Source organism: Pristis pectinata, chromosome 15 (assembly GCF_009764475.1).
Source record: "Pristis pectinata isolate sPriPec2 chromosome 15, sPriPec2.1.pri, whole genome shotgun sequence".
NCBI lineage: Eukaryota > Metazoa > Chordata > Chondrichthyes > Rhinopristiformes > Pristidae > Pristis > Pristis pectinata.
Window position 1 is genome coordinate 882,760 of NC_067419.1, and position 19,100 is coordinate 901,859.

Consider the following 19,100-nt stretch of genomic DNA (forward strand, 5'->3'; position numbering starts at 1 on the left):
CGACCAGGGGGAAACATAGTTTTATCTATTTTGCAGGCATGTACGGTAGCGTAGCGGTTAGCGTGACACTATTACAGCGACAACAACCCGGGTTCAATTCCTGCCGCTGTCTGTAAGGAGTTTGTACGTTCTCCCTGTCTGCGTGGGTTTCCTCCGGGTGCTCCAGTTTCCTCCCACATTCCAAAGACGTACGGGTTAGGAAGTTGTGGGCATGCTATGTTGGCGCCAGAAGTGTGGCGACACGCGGGCTGCCCCAAAACATTCTACCCAAAAGATGCATTTCACAGTGTGTTTCAATGTACATGTGACTAATAAAGATATCTTGTCTTATCTTAGCGAGCCTCATAAGAATTTTTTACATTGCAATGTGATCACCGCTCTTTCTTCCAAGGGTATAGATCCAGTCAGATTCACCTCTCCTCTTAAGACAATAACCTCATCCCAGGAATCAACCTGGTGAACATTTATTGTACTCTCTCTATTGCAACTGTATCCCTTCTTAGGGTAGGCAGACCTGTACACAATACTCTAGATGCAGTCTTACCAGGGCCCTATGTAAATGCAGTAAGGCATCCTTAGCTTTGCGTTGAAATCCTCTTGCAATAAAGCCCAATATACCGTTAGCCTTGCAGTAACTTGCAGGTTAACTTTCATTTCTTTGCGCACAAGGTCATTCAGTTCCCTCTGAGCAACATCTTTCAATTTCTCACCGTTTAAAAAGGCTCTTGTGTTTTATCTCTACAAAAGCACATGATTTCATATTATTCCACATTATCGTCCGTCTGCTGTGTCTTTGCCCATTCGTTATCCAGTCTGTGTCCCCTTGAAGCTTCTCTCCTCCCTCCTCAAAAAAATCACGCAGCCACCCTGCTTTATCTCATCAGCAGACTTGGAAATATTACATCATTCTCCTCGTTGAAACCAGTTGTGAACAGTTGGAGCCCCTAGTTACAGTCACCCCAAAAGTGATCCATTCAGTCCTGCTTTGTTTTCTATTAACCAATCCTGTCATGTCAGTATATTACTCCAAAACCCATGCGTCTAATCTTGATAATCATCTGTGGTGTCAAAGGCCTCCTGAAAGTCCAAACACCCTGCATCTACTGGTTCCTCATTGTTCATTCTGCTAGTTACAACTTCAAAACTCAAACAGATTTATTTCTCTTACATAGATCCATTCTGACTCTGCACAATCCTGCCATTATTTTCCAAGTGCCCTGTTACTCTTTCCTTAACAACAGATTCTGACGTCAGGCTAAATGGTCAACAGTTCTTTGCTTTCTCTCTCCCTCTGTTTAAACAGTTTACATTTGCCGCCTTCCAATCTGTGGAAACCTTTCCAGCATCTATGAAGTTTTTGAAGACGACAACCAGTGCATCCACTATCGCCAGAGCCACTCCTTTCACGACCTCAGGACGCAGTTCACCAGATCCTGGGATTAGTTGAAGTGCACATTATGTCCTGTCTCACCTCACAGCCATAACTCACTGGTGACTGAATTCTCAATCTTCCACTGGCTATTATGGACACTCTGGACACTTGATCTTCTGCTGACATTTTCCAGCTGATCCCAACCCCATAACATTCATAAGGAAGAGATCACACCATCTACTCCAACCTCTCTCTGCTACTCTATTCCCACTGTTGCGGAACACTCCCCATGGCTTCAATTTGCAGAGTATTCCAAACCTTTATCAACTTCAGTCTTCACCTCATGTGATCTCCTTCAACTTAACTCCTCATTGATTAAAATTCACATCCACTGCTTTTACCACCCTCCAGTTTCTGAGCATTCCCACTTTCTTGACTGAGTGCCAGAGAAACAAAGTGAGGGAGGAGTCACACCCAGGCACACACTAACTAGACAAGAACAGATGCTGTGCATGCTTGAATCAGAGGAAGATGCAGGATTATTGCGTGTCTGTGTGTGTGAGAGCGCAAATGAGACAGAGAGGGCCAGGGCGAGAGGGCGACGCAGAGGCAGAGAGAGAGAGAGAAAGAGGGAGAGGGAGACGCAGAGGCAGAGAGAGAGAGAGAGAGAGAGATGCAGAAGCAGAGAGAGAGGGAGAGAGACGCAGAGGCAGAGAGAGAGGGAGAGAGACGCAGAGGCAGAGAGGGAGAGAGAGAGAGACGCAGAGGCAGAGAGGGAGAGAGAGAGACGCAGAGGCAGAGAGGGAGAGAGAGAGACGCAGAGGCAGAGAGGGAGAGAGAGAGATGCAGAGGCAGAGAGGGAGAGAGAGAGACGCAGAGGCAGAGAGGGAGAGAGAGAGACGCAGAGGCAGAGAGGGAGAGAGAGAGACGCAGAGGCAGAGAGAGAGGGAGAGAGACGCAGAGGCAGAGAGAGAGGGAGAGAGACGCAGAGGCAGAGAGAGAGGGAGAGAGACGCAGAGGCAGAGAGAGAGGGAGAGAGACGCAGAGGCAGAGAGAGAGGGAGAGAGACGCAGAGGCAGAGAGGGAGAGAGACGCAGAGGCAGAGAGGGAGAGAGACAGACAGAGAGACAGCGTGGGGGTGGGGAAGAGAGAGAAGGACAAAAGCAGTGGGATTAGTTTTGAATGAATAGAGAGATGTCTGTAAACACTCATGGACGTAGAAAGCAGGATTAAGTGGACCATGTGCATTAAACCTGCATTAGGATGTCAGTCAGCTACTCACAGCTTCAGTGTGGACAGGGTGCACGGCAAAGAGCAGAGCAGCGAAGAATGCGAGGCGCCTGTCCCGGAACACGGCTTTGTCACACGTGTGGAGTAACAGTGAGGTCACAGCGCAGTGCAGGCCCACGTTGACCATGTGGAAGTACAGCGGGGTCATGCCACCCAGCAGGATGTTTAACCTGCAAAGAAAAGCAGCATTATTATGCGGAATTATATTGAATTAGACGGAAACAGGTTGTTCAGCCCAGAAGTCTGCGTTGAACACAAACGTACTGTGAGGTACTGTTCTATGTCCACATCTCCCTACAACACAGAAAGAGGTCACTTTGGTCCATTGAGGCTCTGCCAGTCCACAGAGCAATCCCCTTCCCACTGCCTTTCTCTGCAACCTATTCTCCCCACATTCCCATCAACAGCCACCAGATTCCACCAGCCTCCCACACATTCGGGGCAATTTACAGTGGCCGATTACCCCATCACCTGTACGTCTTTGAAGAAACCACAGCATCCAGGAAAGAATGTTCCATCTCCACACAGCACCGGTGGTCAGGATCGAACCTGGGTGGCTGGAGCCGTGAGGCAGCAGCTCAGCTAGATGACCACTGTGTCACCCGTCTACCCTGTGCCAGAGCTTATGCTCCACGTGAGCGACTGGTTTTGATCTCACTCTGTCAACGTTTCCGTCTATTTCCATATCTTTCATAGACTTGGATATAATCTCCCTCAATGAATCTCAACAGCTCCATCCAGCTGCAAGCCCCAAATTCCAACTGTATAAAGAAATAGTTACTAGAAACTTATTCTCCATGATCCTATCGTCTGGAAAATCACAGTAAAAGGAATACTGCTCTCTGGCCTGTTCCACCATTCGGCTGACCATAGATTGAATACACCTCAGGTCCATCTTCCCACCTCAGAGTCACAATGAACAATGATACCAGATATAAATGCAGCAGAATATCCCAAGGCACTTCACGTTATCAGGGATCATTTGTTACTGAGCCATATATTAAAGCAGATGAACAGAAGCTCGGTTTGAGAGGTAGGCTTTCTGGAACACAGTAAGGGAAAGGAGGCAGAGAGGTTTGGAATGGGAAACTCTGGAACTATGAGCCCCGGTAGCTAAGGGCACAGCTATCGGTAACAAAGTCATTAAATTGAGAATCAATAACACTGGAGGTGAAGATATATCAGAGGGTGGGAGGAGATCACAGAGACAGGGAGGGGTGAAACCACAAGAGACTTGAAAACAAGGATGGGAATTTTAAAATTGAGGCTTTGGTTAACCAACACAGGTGAACAAACACAGAGGTGATGGGTGAACAGGGCCTTGGTGTGATTTGGCATATGGACAGCAGAGATTTGGATAAACTCGGGTTTATGGAGAGTGGGTCGGTACATGTTGGAACAGTCAAGCCTAAAGGCAACAAAGTCATAAATGATCCTTGTCACCATTATCCAAAATAAAACCATTTCAGCTTTAAAAACTCCGTTTCTTTTGTCCTGAAGTTGTGCCTAACGTTTGCACTCTTCGCTGAGCTCTTGCATACTGATTTTCCTGTGGCAATATTTCTGTTGCTGCTGTTATTTTGGGACCAGGTCGGTGGAGATCACAGAACAGATTAGGTGATGATTGGGCCATCGGTTGTCGACAGCTGGTTCCTGGGGCTGTTGGTGCCTGGATGGAGGGTGTTGCCCTGGGGCCTTTTGCTCACCTCCCTGACAAAACAGGATGTTCGAAAAAGTATGGTCATGTTCCAAGCATTTCATTGGGATAAGGACTCCATTGGATTCCTTACTCCTCCCTGCCAACTTCCAGATGTTCTCGTCAACTCTGGTGTTGAAGTCGCCACGGAGGACCAGCTTCCCTCTCAATTGGACTCAAGTCACTGATTGCTCAAAGTTGGAGTCAATTTTCTCTTAGGCTGCAGGGGCCACCTCTCAGCAGGTCAAAGACAAAATTCACCACCAGTCTGGTAGCCTTTGGCCACTTGGTGAAAAGTGTGTCTGAAGATCAAGGCCTCAATCCCAGCACCAAACCCATTGCCCATCAGGCAGCAGTGATCCTTGCCCTCCTGTACCCATCTTAGACTACCCAGAGGAGGTCCCTCAAAGCACAGAAGAGAAACCACCAACGCTGCTCCTGCAAAATTCTCCAAATCCATGGCAGGATAGGCAAGGTCATTACCATCTCCCGGGCCAATGCTGATGCTCAACCAGCTTTGCAGAAGGGCCACATGCTCCAAACCAGGCTCCTGAGATGAGCACTCCAAGCTCCATAACGACGTGACCCAGGAGGACAGAGGAAATACTTTAAGGATGTCCTTCAGCCCTCCTAGGGAAAAAGAATGTAACATCCACACCGAATTGTGGGAAACCCCTGGCACAAAACTGTTCCTTCCCTCCATGGCAGCTGCTGGACCCACTGAGTCCCTCTGTGACTCCACATTCTACCATCTTCAGTCTCTTGTGACTCGCTGCTCCCCCTCCGTGGTTTCCACTGCTCTCTGGCTCTTTGACCACGTTCAACCTACCTGTCATCTCTCACCCCTCCTCAGTCCAACAATCACCTCCGACTCCCATCCCACCACTCCCCTTCTCTGTCTTATACCGGCCACCTCCCCCTCAGTCCTGCTGCAGGGTTTCCAGTCGAAACGTCGACGATTCCTTTCCTCCCACAGATGCTGCCTGACCCACTGAGATCCTCCAGCAGGTTGCTTGTCGCTCCAGATTCCAGCCTCTGCAGTCTCTTGTGTCTCCACAAAGCTGCTCAAACTGCTGGAGGAGCATTGGGGAAGGCACCAAATACTCCAAGCCTCTCCCTCTGGAGCACACGGAAGGCAGCGGAAACTGTGCACAGTGATGCAATCGATCACCCTGTGGAGCTCCACCGCCCCATGGTAGAGTCTGACGGCAGGCTCCACATTGGTTTCACCAGTCCCCTCAGAACAAGAGTGGAAGTCATCCTCAACCCCAAGGTACTGCCTAAGACGATGACTCCTTCTCACAAAGTTACAACAGGAAAGTTAATATAATTATTGCCATCGCCCCATTACAAAAATCAAGGTTGCAATGAAAATGCTCAACGCAATGATCTCTTTGGAGAGAGAAGGGGAAGAGCTTCCTAGAAATATGGACAAGTTGCTGTATTATCCCTTCTAGCCGACTATCACCAATATCCTCACCCCCAAATAGGCCAGTAGTAGACATGGGCAAACCACAATGCATGCATTGGCCCAAAAGCAATCACCAACATTCAGCCCTCAGTGTAGGAACTGGGCCGCTTCCCACAGGTCTGCTCCCGATTGCTCAATATCAGGAACAGACTCGCGTAGAGATGCTGAAAGCTTTTGACTCAAGTTTTGTGGCCAGAACCTCCCACTAATGAATTTAATTGCCTAACGTCTAATCTCCTTGCCCTCCCAACCACCCTGTGTGCACCAGATGGTGTGCTGCACATCACACGATAATAGGAATCATGGCACTCTCTGCAACACAGAGAAAACAAAATTCATCTCATTCAGACAGCAGGAATCAAAGCACTTCTTGCTCCCCAGTGGTACATGCTGCATGAGCTAAATCAATGGGCATTAACTGAGAGTTCCTCTTCCCAACTTTATTACTTTGGGGTATAAAATGTTTGGGAGTTGTACGGATGAGGGGGAATAACTGAGCTTACTCTTTGTCTTTATCCTATATTGAATAAAAAGAGGAGGGAGTTAAAATTCCGGTTATATAGGGCATTGTTGAAACTACATCTGCTGTACTGTGTACAGTGCTTAGTTAAGGAAGGATGCTAATGCATTGGAAGCAGTTCAGAGGTTTACCAGACTGACAATGGAAATGGACGAGTTGTCTCACAAGAAAAGTTTGGAAAGGCTGTGCTTGTTTATGCAGGTGTTTAGAAGAAGGGGACAATTAAAACATGGAGGATTCTGAGGGGTCTTAACATGATGAACGTGGAGAGGATGTGTCCTCTTGTGGCGGAAATCATAGCAAGGGGTCACTGTTTGAAAACATGACGATGCCCATTTAAGACGGAGATGAGAATTTTTTTCTCTCAGGGGGAGTGGAAGCAGAGTCTTTGAATATTTTTAAGGTAGATTGATTCTTGGAAGGCAGGGGTGAGGGTGAATTGAAATTGGTTTATTATTGTCACTTGTACTGAGGTACAGTGAAAAATATCTTACGTGCCATTCATGCAGATCAATTCATAACACGGTGCTTGAGGTAGTACAGGGTAAAAACAATACAGAATACAGAGCAAAGTGCAGTGCAGGCAGACGATAAGGTGCAGGATCATAACGAGGTAGATTGTGAGGTCAAGAGTCCATCTTATCGTACTACGGAAACATTCAATAGTCTTATAACAGCGGGATAGAAGCTGTCCTTGAGCCTGGTGGTATGTGCTTTCAGGCTTTTGTATCTTCTGCCTAATGGGAGAGGGGAGAAGAGAGAATGCCCCAGGTGGGTGGGGTCTTTGATTATGCTGGCTGCTTTACTGAGGCAGCGAGAGGTATGGACAGAGTCCATGGAGGGGAGGCTGGTGTCTGTGATGCACTGGGCTGTGTCCACAACTCTCTGCAGTTTTTTGCGGTTACTAGGGGTAGATAGGAATGTGTTGATCAGTTTTGAAGAGCTGAATGGCCCACTCCAGCTCCTAATTTGTCTGTTTGTGCTGTTTCCCACTTCTCAAGATGATTCTGTACTTAGCCAATGAACAGCCTGCTGCACTTCACCTCTGGTTTATCTCCACTCACAGGTGACGGGGCAGTGGGCTGCTCAGTGAGCTTCAATGACTCACGATGCTCCAGCAGAGCATTGGGCAGGCTCAGTAGACCCGCTTTCTGCTCTCCTCTCCTCCCCCGCACCTGCCTAGCACTACCTCTCACCTGCATCTACCTATCACCACCCTGTGCCCACCCCGCCTCCCCTCTTCTGTCCACCTATCACTGCTCTGCTTTTCCCTCCTATATATTGGGCTTCCCCTTTTCCTATCTTCAGTCCCGAAGAAGGGTCCTGACACGAAACGTTGACCACCTGCTTTTCTCCACGGATACTGCCTGGCCTGCTGAGTTCCTCCAGCATCATCGTGTTTTTCATTCAGGCTCAGTAGACTGGCTTTTTTCTCAGGGATGGGGTCCAGTGTGCTGCTGGGGTCATGGAAGAGTGCAGAACATCCGAGGGAATCAGGGTGGAAATCTTAGTGAGGTAGGAGAAAGAAACAGGAGAGAAATAGGGAACCATCTCAGTCAAGATCTTCGATTGAAACTTATTCTTTCCACAGTGGTTCAGCATCGAAGAGTTAAGTGTCTGGTGTCTCTCTGAAGCAGTGGAAAGGAGTTGGGAGGGCCAGAAGAGTAGTAGGAATATTCCATGGATATGTACATGAAAAAGAAAATCTTAGAGCTGGGGGATGGGGAAGAGGCTCTGGGGAGATGTGAGGCAGGTGGTTTGTTGGGACCGATGACCAGATTGCCTTCATCCCAACAGACCCTCCCCAATCGCTGCAATTTCTCTAGTTCTTATTTCGAGCAGCCCTCTGATGTCTCAGTTCCAAGGTCTGGAATTACCTTCCTGAACCTTGTTGATCATTCAAAACACTTCTTAAACCCCGGTTCTTTCATCTGTCCCAACATCCCCATTTGTGGCTTGACGTCACACATTGTCTGATCATGCTGCGACGTAATGGGAAGAAACCGCAGTGGGAGTGCCAATCAAACACATGCTCCTGAAGCAGTTTCTGAAGAAAAGCTGACTCCTCAAACAGAACTCAGGGAAACGTCAGGCCACTGACAGAGTGAAAAGATAAAGTCCAGCTCCTGATGTCCTTTCACTTTCAGAACGTGAGCAACTACACAAGCTGTTACTGGCCACACACGCTTAGAATTGATGGCAAACCGGAGTGTGATGCACAGAGAGGGGCAGGGAGGGAGACACACAAGAGACAGAGAGAGGGAGAGAGAGAGGGGCAGACAGAGAGAGAGAGAGAGAGAGACAGAGAAAGAGGCACACACAGAGATAGGGAGACAAACAAATAGGGAGACAAACAGAGAGAGAGACACACACACACACAGAGAGACAGAGACAGAGACAGAGAAAGAGGCACACACACAGAGATAGGGAAACAGACAGATAGGGAAAGAGACACATGGAGAGAGAGACAGACAGACAGAGAGAGAGACACACAGACACAGATGCACACACACACAAACACAGAGAGAGACACAGACAGAGAGACACAGACACACAGAGGCAGAGTGAGAGAGAGACAGACACACGCACAGAGAGAGAGAGGGGCAGACAGAGAGAGAGGCACACACACAGAGATAGGGAGACAGACAGATAGGGAAAGAGACACACGGAGAGAGAGAGAGACAGAGAGAGAGACACACACACACACAGATGCACACACACACACACAAACACAGAGAGACACAGACAGAGAGACACAGACACACAGAGGCAGAGTGAGAGAGAGACAGAGACACATGCACACAGAGAAAGAGGGGCAGACAGAGAGAGAGGCACACACTCAGAGATAGGGAGAGACATAGAGAGAGAGAGAGAGACAGAGAGGGGGGCAGACAGAGAGAGAGAGGCACACGCACAGAGAGGGAGAGAGGGAGACAGAGGGGAGACAGAGAGAAGGATCACAAACAGTGAGCTAGATGAAAGAGCAGAGGGGGAGCAGTGACAGGGAACGTGAAAGCCTGTGCAAGGAAGAGATTGTACAGATCAGAAGCAGAAGCAGAAGCAGATTGAGAGATTGAGAATGGCAAAGGAGAAAAGAGAGGAAGGGATGGCAGAGTGAGGGAGAGAGCAGAGTGAGGGAGAGAGCATAGTGAGAGGAGACCTCTTTATAGTCTTCAGAACAGGACACTGGTTTAAAAAGACAAAAATATAAAACATAACATTAACTGAATAACAACCTTGATAAGACAGTCAACAAAATTAAAACAGAGTGAATAAAAAGCATGACTAAATGCACATAAAACAAGGTTTGATGGCACCACAGGTGTGTTATCGCTGTGGGAGCTGATGACCGGAGAGATGCACGAACTGGAGACCGAGCTGCAGTCAGAAGGAAGGGATGGGTTGTCCTACATCAGCCCAGAAGACAGGCGTGTCGCTGAGGTTAGGTCGGAGTTTAAACTTGTGGCTGGCTGCACAAGTCAGGAGGATGTGGCTGCTCTTCAAACACCTTGGGTGAAGGAGCCTCACCCTTTGACCTTACTCAACGGATTCAAGATGCTGCCTATCTGTCAGGTTGAGAAACAAGGCTACAGAGAACATCGAAGGTTTACGAATGCAGCATTGCGATGGAGTGAGACAGGAAGGTTCCATTTCCTGTGGTCCACATAAAGCAATAACTAATAGAAACAGGAATGTGGGAGTTTGAACAGCTGGGATCTAAATTAATAAGCAGGACCTCAAAGCTAATAAGCTCTGGATTACTAACGAAGAAACTCAGAAACTGGCACAGAGTCAAACAGATCAGAGAGGGGAATGTGCAATCAAAATAAGGAGTTTTGATTCACAGGGCACTTGCATGGAGGATGAGAGGAAACACAACAGCCGGTGAGGGGGGGGGGGGGGGGGGGGGGGAGTGGGGGTGGTGTGAAGGAGGGGGGGGGGGGGAGGGAGGGAGAGATACTAAACCAGGCTGGGACCAATATCATAGAGAATCAAGCAGGGTTGCGTGTTGTTTGAAACTAGATGAGAAGATTCCACCAAAAAGCAGGAAATGCTGGTATAGTCAGCAGGTCAGGCAGCATCTGAGAGAGGAAAAGATTTAATATTTTCAGTTTCATCAGAACCTCTGAGTACTTCCACCACGCTCTGTCTTTATTTCTCATTTTCAGCACCCACAGCTTTCTTGCTTTTCAAAGGGAAATGTATGAAAGACGACCAGAGAGGAAATCAGCAATTTGGGTTACGAAATGCAATCAGCAGAAGGGACATGGTTCAATAATAACAGCAACAGCAGTTGTAACTAAGAGAAAGGGGCAGAAAAAGAAGTGATTTATGTGAACATGTGGAATATTCCATCGAGACAAATTATGTCAAATTTACAGATATAGATAATAGGCATGATAAAATAGCTGTTGCAGATACATGGTAAAATGGCTAATAAGGTTGGGAACTAAATATTCCATAGAAGTCGATGGCTACAAAAAGACAGACGAGATGGGTGGCCCTGAAGATGAAACACGATTGATAGAGACGACACAAAGACTTTCTTTTAAAGCTTTGGCGTGTGCTTTTATAGTCAGTTAGTTTATGTGATGCTCCCTCAAAAACTAAACGAAGCAGGCTGGAACGTAGAAACAGGATTTATCTATTCAGTTCCTTACCCACATCCCACCATTCTATTAGATTGTACCGGATCTGTACCCTAGCCCCATGTGCCTGCCTTATGTATGCTTTAACAGCCTGTGCCCACACAACCAGCTTTGGAGCTCCTTATCTGAACTGAGCAAACCAGTGGGGCACAATGAAATGATGCCAGAAGCTTCATCAGCGTTCCCACTCCTGACTGCAGTGTAGAGAACACACAAGAATGTCACAGGATTAAGTGTGCAGTTTCAAAAGCACTGGAAGGATGCAGAAGGGAACCAAGTAGCCAATGCAATGCCCTCTTTCCCTTGCAAGTCCACCCACGCTGCTGTGACAGGAATTGGAGGTGGTGTGCAGCTGCACCGGACCAAAAGATCTGGGTTAAGCTTTTGTACAAGCAGCAAACCTACTACATCGTCCATCAAGCAGGAGAATTTATACTCAATTCTGATTGCCACAGGATGCTATAGACTCTCATTTGCCCAGGATAAGCTGACTGGCCTTTCAAAAATCTTTCTTAAATTGGATAACTTGCAAACCAAAGATAAATTTAATGACAATCTCATTGTTGGAAAACACCTTAGTCTCTCCTTGATGAGAGACTACAGCTTTGCAATCTTCAATGCACATATTCAGCTTTTCTCAACAATTATTGACGGCCAGCATTATAACTAATGTGAGAGAAGAGCTGAGAGAATAGTCAGTCCCTTTATGTGGAGAATTAATTCTGCATCAGTGGCTGCAGTGTGCAACATCTACTGAATGAACTGCAGTTACTTATCTAGGTTTCTCTCCAATGATTTCTCTCAGGCCCCTGACTTCCCACAACAAGCAAAAACGACAGCAGGCACCTGAGAACACCACCGCCTGCAGGTTCTTTTCCAAGACTCTGTGGTTAAGGTGGCATATGGCGTCTTGTCCTTCATCAATCGGGGAATTGAATTTAGGAGCTGTGAGGTATTGTTGCAGCTATATAGGTCCCTGGTCAGACCCCACTTAGAGTACTGCGCTCAATTCTGGTCACCTCACTACAGGAAGGATGTGGAAGCCACAGAAAGGGTGCAGAGGAGATTTACAAGGATGCTGTCTGGAATGCGGAGCATACCTTATGAAAGCAGGTTGAGGGAACTCGGCCTTTTCTCCTTGGAGCGACGGAGGATGAGGGGGGACCTGATCAGGGTATATGAGAGGCATTGATCGGGTAGATAGTCAGAGGCTTTTCCCCAGGGCTGAAATGGTGGCCACAAGAGGACATAGGTTTAAGGTGCTGGGGATTAGGTATAGAGGAGATGTCAGGGTAAAGTTTTTTTTACTCAGAGAGTGGTGAGTGCGTGGAACGGGCTGCCAGCAACGGTGGTGGAGGCGGATACGATAGGGTCTTTTAAAAGACTGTTGGATAGGTACATGGAGCTGAGAAACATAGAGGGCTATGGGTAAGCCTAGTAATTTCTAGGGTAGGGACATGTTCGGCACAGCTTTGTGGGCTGGAGGGCCTGAGTTATGCTATAGTTTTTCTATGTTTCTATGTATCACATCACCCTGACTTGGAATATGTTGATGATCTTTCACCATCGCTGGTTCTACATTCTGTAGCTGCCTGTGGAAGCACCTTCACCAGAAGGACTGCAGTGGTTCAAGAAGGTAGTCACCACCACCTTCTGGAGGGCAATTTGGACAGGCAGCACACACTGACCTTGCCAGCAATGTCTGGATCCTAAAAAAAATGATTAGAAAACAAATTGCTTCATGCTCATCCTGTTCCAAAATTTATTTTCCTTCTTTTGATGAATAAACTGAAAAGTATAATATCATTGCAAAACAAAAGGAAGTCTGGGGAAAAGGTGAGCTCCTGTTCTCATATTATTTGTTGAGACTCCCAAAAACTGGAGGAATCAACTTCTTCGCATTGTGCACATCGCTGACGAGGACAGTGTTTATTGACCCAGTAGTAATGAGGTTTACCAAAATCAAATTGAATTGACATAGCTCCTTGGCTTCGTGACGGAAACTGATTCATTTCACAGGAGAGTTGGTGGAATAATAATCAAGTCAGAGGAGAAGGTGACCAAGACCTTGGATCTGAGGACCATTTTGAAGCAGAACATTAGGTTGGGTTGTCAGAGATTTGGGTTTAGACATCGGGCTGGAAAATTCTGAAGACTATGCGGAGAACTGCTGCTGAGGATCATTTTGTGAGCCAATATGTTCCTCAGCATAAAAGTCAGGCACCAGCTGGGGATCAGATGCAAACAGTCAAAAAGGCCTTTGTCAGCCAAGTTGTGTAAAGACGATGAGGGTGGTCTCCTGGTGGGGCTCGGGATCCACCTCCAGAGGTCCAGTCACTGCTCAGGAACTTGCTGTGCTTCATGAGATACTCTGCAGTCCCAAGGCTTGGAGTTCATTAGAACCAGAGGCCCACAGAAGGTCAGTGCAGCCACAGAGTCAAACGGGGGACAAACGCAAGGTGCTGGCTGGGTCGCTAATTCTAAAGCCTTTTCCTCCAACTAACTACAGCAGAGCTGGGAAACCTGCTCTCCATTTTACCCATCTCACGTTCAATGAGCTTCTTCATTTGCACCTCTTCGATAAAATCCACTGAAACCCAACCCAATGACTTCATTCACAGCTGCCATTTTTGCACCCTCATCCACCAGGCCCACAGTCCAGAGAAGACAATTTAATCGTCTGTCCTGCCAGCACCATCACTGCTCGGTTCAATCAAAGGAACAACTGACTGTGGGTAGCTTAAACAACCAGATGGGCCAAGGCTTGATCCAACCAGGGTGCAGGTGAAGGGTGAGCCCAGTGTCCTCAGTGAAATCTATCACGAGCAACGTGATGGAGTGGTTGGCAAAGGAAAACGTGACGTCGCTGAGTCAAGCGCGGGGACGGGCGGCGGGGGGACCCGCGCGGGGGCAGAAGATGGTCACACAGCTGCTCAAGGAACCATTCAATTCAAGCATAACTCAACTGTATCTTAACCCCACTTTAGTTCTACAATTCCTGATACCCAATGATAACAAAATCACTCAATCACAGTTTGAAACTTTTAATTGAACCAACATTCACATCTCTTGTGGGAATGTCGAGATTCCAATCTCCATCCCCCTTCACATGAAGGAGCATCTTAACATGCTCCTGAAAGGATTGGGCTTTAATTTTAAGAATGGCACCCTCCTGTTCTCAGTGCCATTCCCCCACATCTCAGAATTTTGGTCTCTATACCCAAGAAAGTGCACACTTACCATAGACGGAGAGCAATGAAGGTTCTACAGACTAATTCCTGGGATGATGGGCCTGTCACATTGAGAGAGGTTGGGTGGATAAGGCCGGTATTCTCTCAAGTTGAGAGAAAATTGAACTAAAACATGCAAATTTCAGACAGGGCTTGACAGGCTGCATGCAGAGATGTATTTCTCCTGGCTGGGGGCTGCAGAACAAGGGGTCGCTGTCTTAGGATACCAGGTAAGACATTTAGGACTGAGATGAGGAGAGATTTCCACACTCAGAGGATGATGAATCTGTGGACACCAAAGTTGATAAATATATTTAAGGAGATAGGTTTCTGGACACAAGAGTGTGCGGAGAAAGTGGGAATAGGATCGGGGGAGACAGGATCAGCCATGATTACAGGGAATGCCAGAACAGGCTCAAGAGGGCCAAGTGGCCTACTCCTGCTGCCATGATTTCTGTCTTCTTTCTCTGCTTCTTCCCTCCCTGCAAAGGGAATCATTTTGTTTGACCTGCCCTAAAGGACCGGGAAGAAGTGGTGGTGAAGTGCTTTGAGTGGAAGAGAGCTTCGAGAAGCCCAGACACGGTAACGGAATGGTTGACTGATGACGGGAAAAAGCACCACTGCCAGGAAATGCGGGAGCTGGAGTAACAGAAGCTGCAGCCTGGAGGTCTCTCCGAACCGGGAGCAAAATCAGGAAGAGGGATGACACACAGGAGACTGGCGAGGCGAGTACGTGTCAAACCTCTGAGGCATGGCTTTGTTGTGAATTTCACAGAGGGAGGTGATATTAATGAGACTTCACACAAACCTCTATGTGAAAGCAGAATGGTCTCCGGCACCAAAACTGCCAGCAAAACCATAATGTAAACCATCCCTCTATCATTTGACTGATTACTGTTTATTCACATTAATTACAAATTGAACAAGAAGAGCAAACAAATCATGTTTGGGAGCTAATTTAAGTAATGACAAACTTCAAATGTGTTATCTTTCTCAGCTCATTGTGACAAATAATTAGAGACTGACTGGCAGTGGTGAGCGGCAGTCCACCAGGGAGCTTAGTGAAGATGGATGTCAGTGCTCTGCTGAACAAAACCTTCCCACGTGAAGTGGCATTGTTAATAGTTCCCTCTCCTCGCGCACTCTCCCCCAAATTCTCTTAACATTCCTTTTTCAAGAAGGCCTACCGCACTCTTTCAAATGCATCCACTGTTAATTCCACAGTTTCAGCCAGCATCATAAATGATTCCCTCCTTCAAGGCAATGTCCCTGCTTTCGAAATCCTCATCCCCTGTCCTTAGGGACAGACCCCCTCTGTCCTCACCAGCCCTCACTCCACTTTCCTCACTCAGGTCCTTGAATACATTTCCCAAATCTCCCACCACTCTTGGTCTAAATCCTCATTTTTTCTGATTTCTGCCCTTTTACAGCACAGCAATGGCACTACTAAGACATAACAGCATACTGTGTGACTCCAGGCATGTTTCATGCACTGCCTTCTCCCGATTGGTCCAAGCTGCTAATCTGGTAATGGTGGCATGAAATCACCTCACCCCTTCAAAGGTTTTCTGTCTTGCTTTGAGAAACGTATTAACAGCCCGTCTCACCAACACTTGTGCAATGCTTTTGATTCGCCTGGCTTCAAGACCTTACAATTTCATGTGTGAAGCAACACATTCTGGGAACTGCAGCACTTACACATAAAGTGACAGTGTCAGCAACAATACAACCCTGAAAAAATGACAGGCCCCTCCCAGAACAGGTTTTTTAAAATTGTTATTTGGCAATGTTGATAATGGCAGTAATTAATACCCTTCCCTTGTTTCCCTGTGGACATTTAAGTGGTAATTGCCTGACGTGGATCAGTAGCAGACTGAGTGGGTGTAACAGGTTCCCGTTCCCCGTGGGACCACACCGAACCAGCGGGTTTATAATTACAACCTGACAGCTGTCACTCGGAGGTTATCTGGTGCTAATGCATAAATTAGTTCTTTTAAAAAAAAGAGGCAAATTTGCAAGGCTGCTTGTAAAAAGTGAATGGGACATTGGAGAGTAAAATGGTGCCCTATTTCAATGAAATTTCCAGATATATTAATGTTCAGTGACCATTCATCACCTGTGAGGCAGGAATGCAAACAATTGTACAGAAGTGTGCAGCATGACAGGCCAAGGTGCTGTTCTCTCTACCCACACACATTCCAGTGAACAGCAATAAGAACCGGACACTCTAGCTGGTTTTAATTTTCACTTCACTAAATTCCCTAAACCAGGAATACTTTGACCCACCACAACATTCTGCACAATTCTTGCTGTTCAACCTCTGCTGGAGTCTGGGACTCACAGGCTGTACAGTTAAAGACAGCACAGGACGGGTACCTTTCTGCTAGTCTTAATGTCTCAGTGACACCAGCCCCGGAGAAGGCAAATCCCAATTGTGTGCCTAGGAGCACACAGAGCTCTATAATTGACATGCAGTTAATCTCGGAAAAACATAAAATAGCTGAGAGGTAAAGTGTTACCTCTCCACAGATGCTGTCTCACCTGCTGAGAATTTGCAACATTTTCCGTTTTCATTTCAGACTTCTGCATCTGCAGATTTTTGCCTTTCGGGAACCAAAGGATTGTTGGATCCGAGTGATCAAAGAGTTACGTAACCACATGGAGTGCCTCATCCACAGCCAACCACTTGGAAACTGTCCTTTGAAAGTTACTTCAGATTCCCATAAAGGAGACCCTTCAGCCCACATGTCAATGCTGGTGTTTATGTTCTGCGTGGGCCTCCGCCCACCTTGCTCTGGACCACCCAACCTACATCGCCTTCTGTTTACCTTTCTCTCATGTGTTTTCCCTTAAATACATTTATCCTGTTCCCAATTAGTGCATGGGACAGACATATGCACCTCTCACCATCCTGGTACATACATTTCCCCCAAATCCCTTCCTGGATACATTAGACCATCAAACATAGGAACAGAATTAGGCCATCCTACTACCCGTAACCTTTGATGCCCTTACTAATCAAGAACCTATCAATCTCCACTTTAAATATACCGCTCTCGGCCTGAAACGTCAACTGTTTATTTCCCTCTGTGGATGCTGCCTGACCTGCTGAGTTCCTCCAGCACTTTTTGTGCATTGCTCCCAATTCCAGCATCTGCAGAATTTCTTGTCCCTCCTTTGAATATACCCAATGACTTGGCCTCTTCAGCCGTCTGTGGCAATGAATTAGCATCCTTCATACTAGTCCTCGTCTTCTCGACGGACGTCACAACATGCACACCATGAACGATCCTACTGGTTCCAAAACACGAATATTTTACTTGGAGTGTATCCACAACACCAAGGAGACAGAAGAAACAAACTAGGCTGGACCACACTCAAAGGATTGCCAAACTCATTTCCTGTTGAGACTTTCCCGTCAGATCCATTCCCATCTGTACTGAATTAGGAATCGCCTTTGATGCTGGGTTCCGTTTGAAGTAAGCAAAGGTGGTTCATGCAACATGCTGGGAAGAGGTCCCTCGCTCACACTCCCTCTCTTCCTTCTCCCTTTTAATTCAACTCACAAGCCTAAGGCAATAGAGACAGAGAATACTCAGTCCCTCTTCCACTTTGCAGTTGGATCTTGGCAGAACCACAGCTAAGCATCCATCAGACTTTTCTCCATCTCTCATCACACCAGTCTAACCAAAGTCCGTCACTCAAATACCCTGACCTCCAGCATCCAGAGCCTATTGGAGGACCCCAGGCTTTCGTTACCCTTTGTTGAAGAAGTGGCTGTAAATGGTCTGGATCAATTCTTAAAAGATTATGCTCCCCTGTCCTAGTGAGGAATATTTTCTCTTTATTTACCCCCAGTTAACATCACCACCCTCCTATAGTCAAGGGGATACAACGTCTTACAGCCATACAGCACAGAAACAGACCCTGAAGTCAATGCTGATCATCAAGCACCCACTTGCACTCATATTTTATTCTCCCCACATTCTCATCAACTCCCTCAGATTCTAACCACCCACCTACACACCAGGGGCAATTTACAGTGCCCAATTAACCCACCAACCAGCACACCATTGGGATGTGGGAGGAAACCGAAGCATCCAGAGGAAACCCATAAAGTCACTGGGAGGACGTGCAAACTCCACACAGACAGCACCGGGACTGAACCGGGATTGCTGGACCTCTGGGGCAGCAGCTGTGCCACCCTGTCCTCATAATTCAAGCCCTTATGTTCTGCTGCCACACTTGCAGTTGGCCAAGTGACTTCCCCACCTTCTCACCACAGTTTTGCCCCCTGTTGTACAGCCAAGCTTCCACTCTCTGTTCAGACCCCACCTCCCCACTGCCCCTGCCCCCCACCCGCTTCAGTAATTCACCCATGAGGGATGTATTAATCTGAGCTAGTTCCCGGTCTAAGAATTCGGCATCGTCATTGTGACCTGCCATTCAGAGATGATACAGAAATATCATATCCTTGGGCAGCAGGTGGGATAAACAGTACCAGACCTCACAATAAGATACAGGAAATAATTCTAATTGCCATTGGAATTGTTAAGGGGTAACAACATCTGTGGGCTTCCACTTTGCAGAATGAGGGAAGCGACTTCTCTTATTCCCTCCAGAGTTTTGAAAGAGGTGGCGATAAGATGGTGAATGATTGTTACCAATCATTTCTGGAATGGTCCCTGTAGATTGGGAGGGAACCCCTTGGGTCCAAGTCCATAGTTCTCCTAAAGTGACAACACAAGTTGATGGGATGATGAAGAAGATCAGGATACAGAATAAGAATTGGGACCTTATGTTGTAACTTTACAAAAGACTGGTTAGGCCGCAGTTGGAGTATTGTGTGCAGTTGCGGTCGACACACAATAG

General features: G+C 47.1%; 1 protein-coding gene across 1 annotated transcript in view; it reads right to left on the bottom strand.

The window, feature by feature from the left end:
* The window catches only part of tmtc1 (transmembrane O-mannosyltransferase targeting cadherins 1), a 151,499-nt gene that overhangs the window by 127,436 nt on the left and 4,963 nt on the right, over positions 1-19,100 (bottom strand). The window contains 1 exon segment of the mRNA XM_052030031.1: positions 2,655-2,832. Within this exon segment, the coding sequence (XP_051885991.1) occupies positions 2,655-2,832 (178 nt within the window).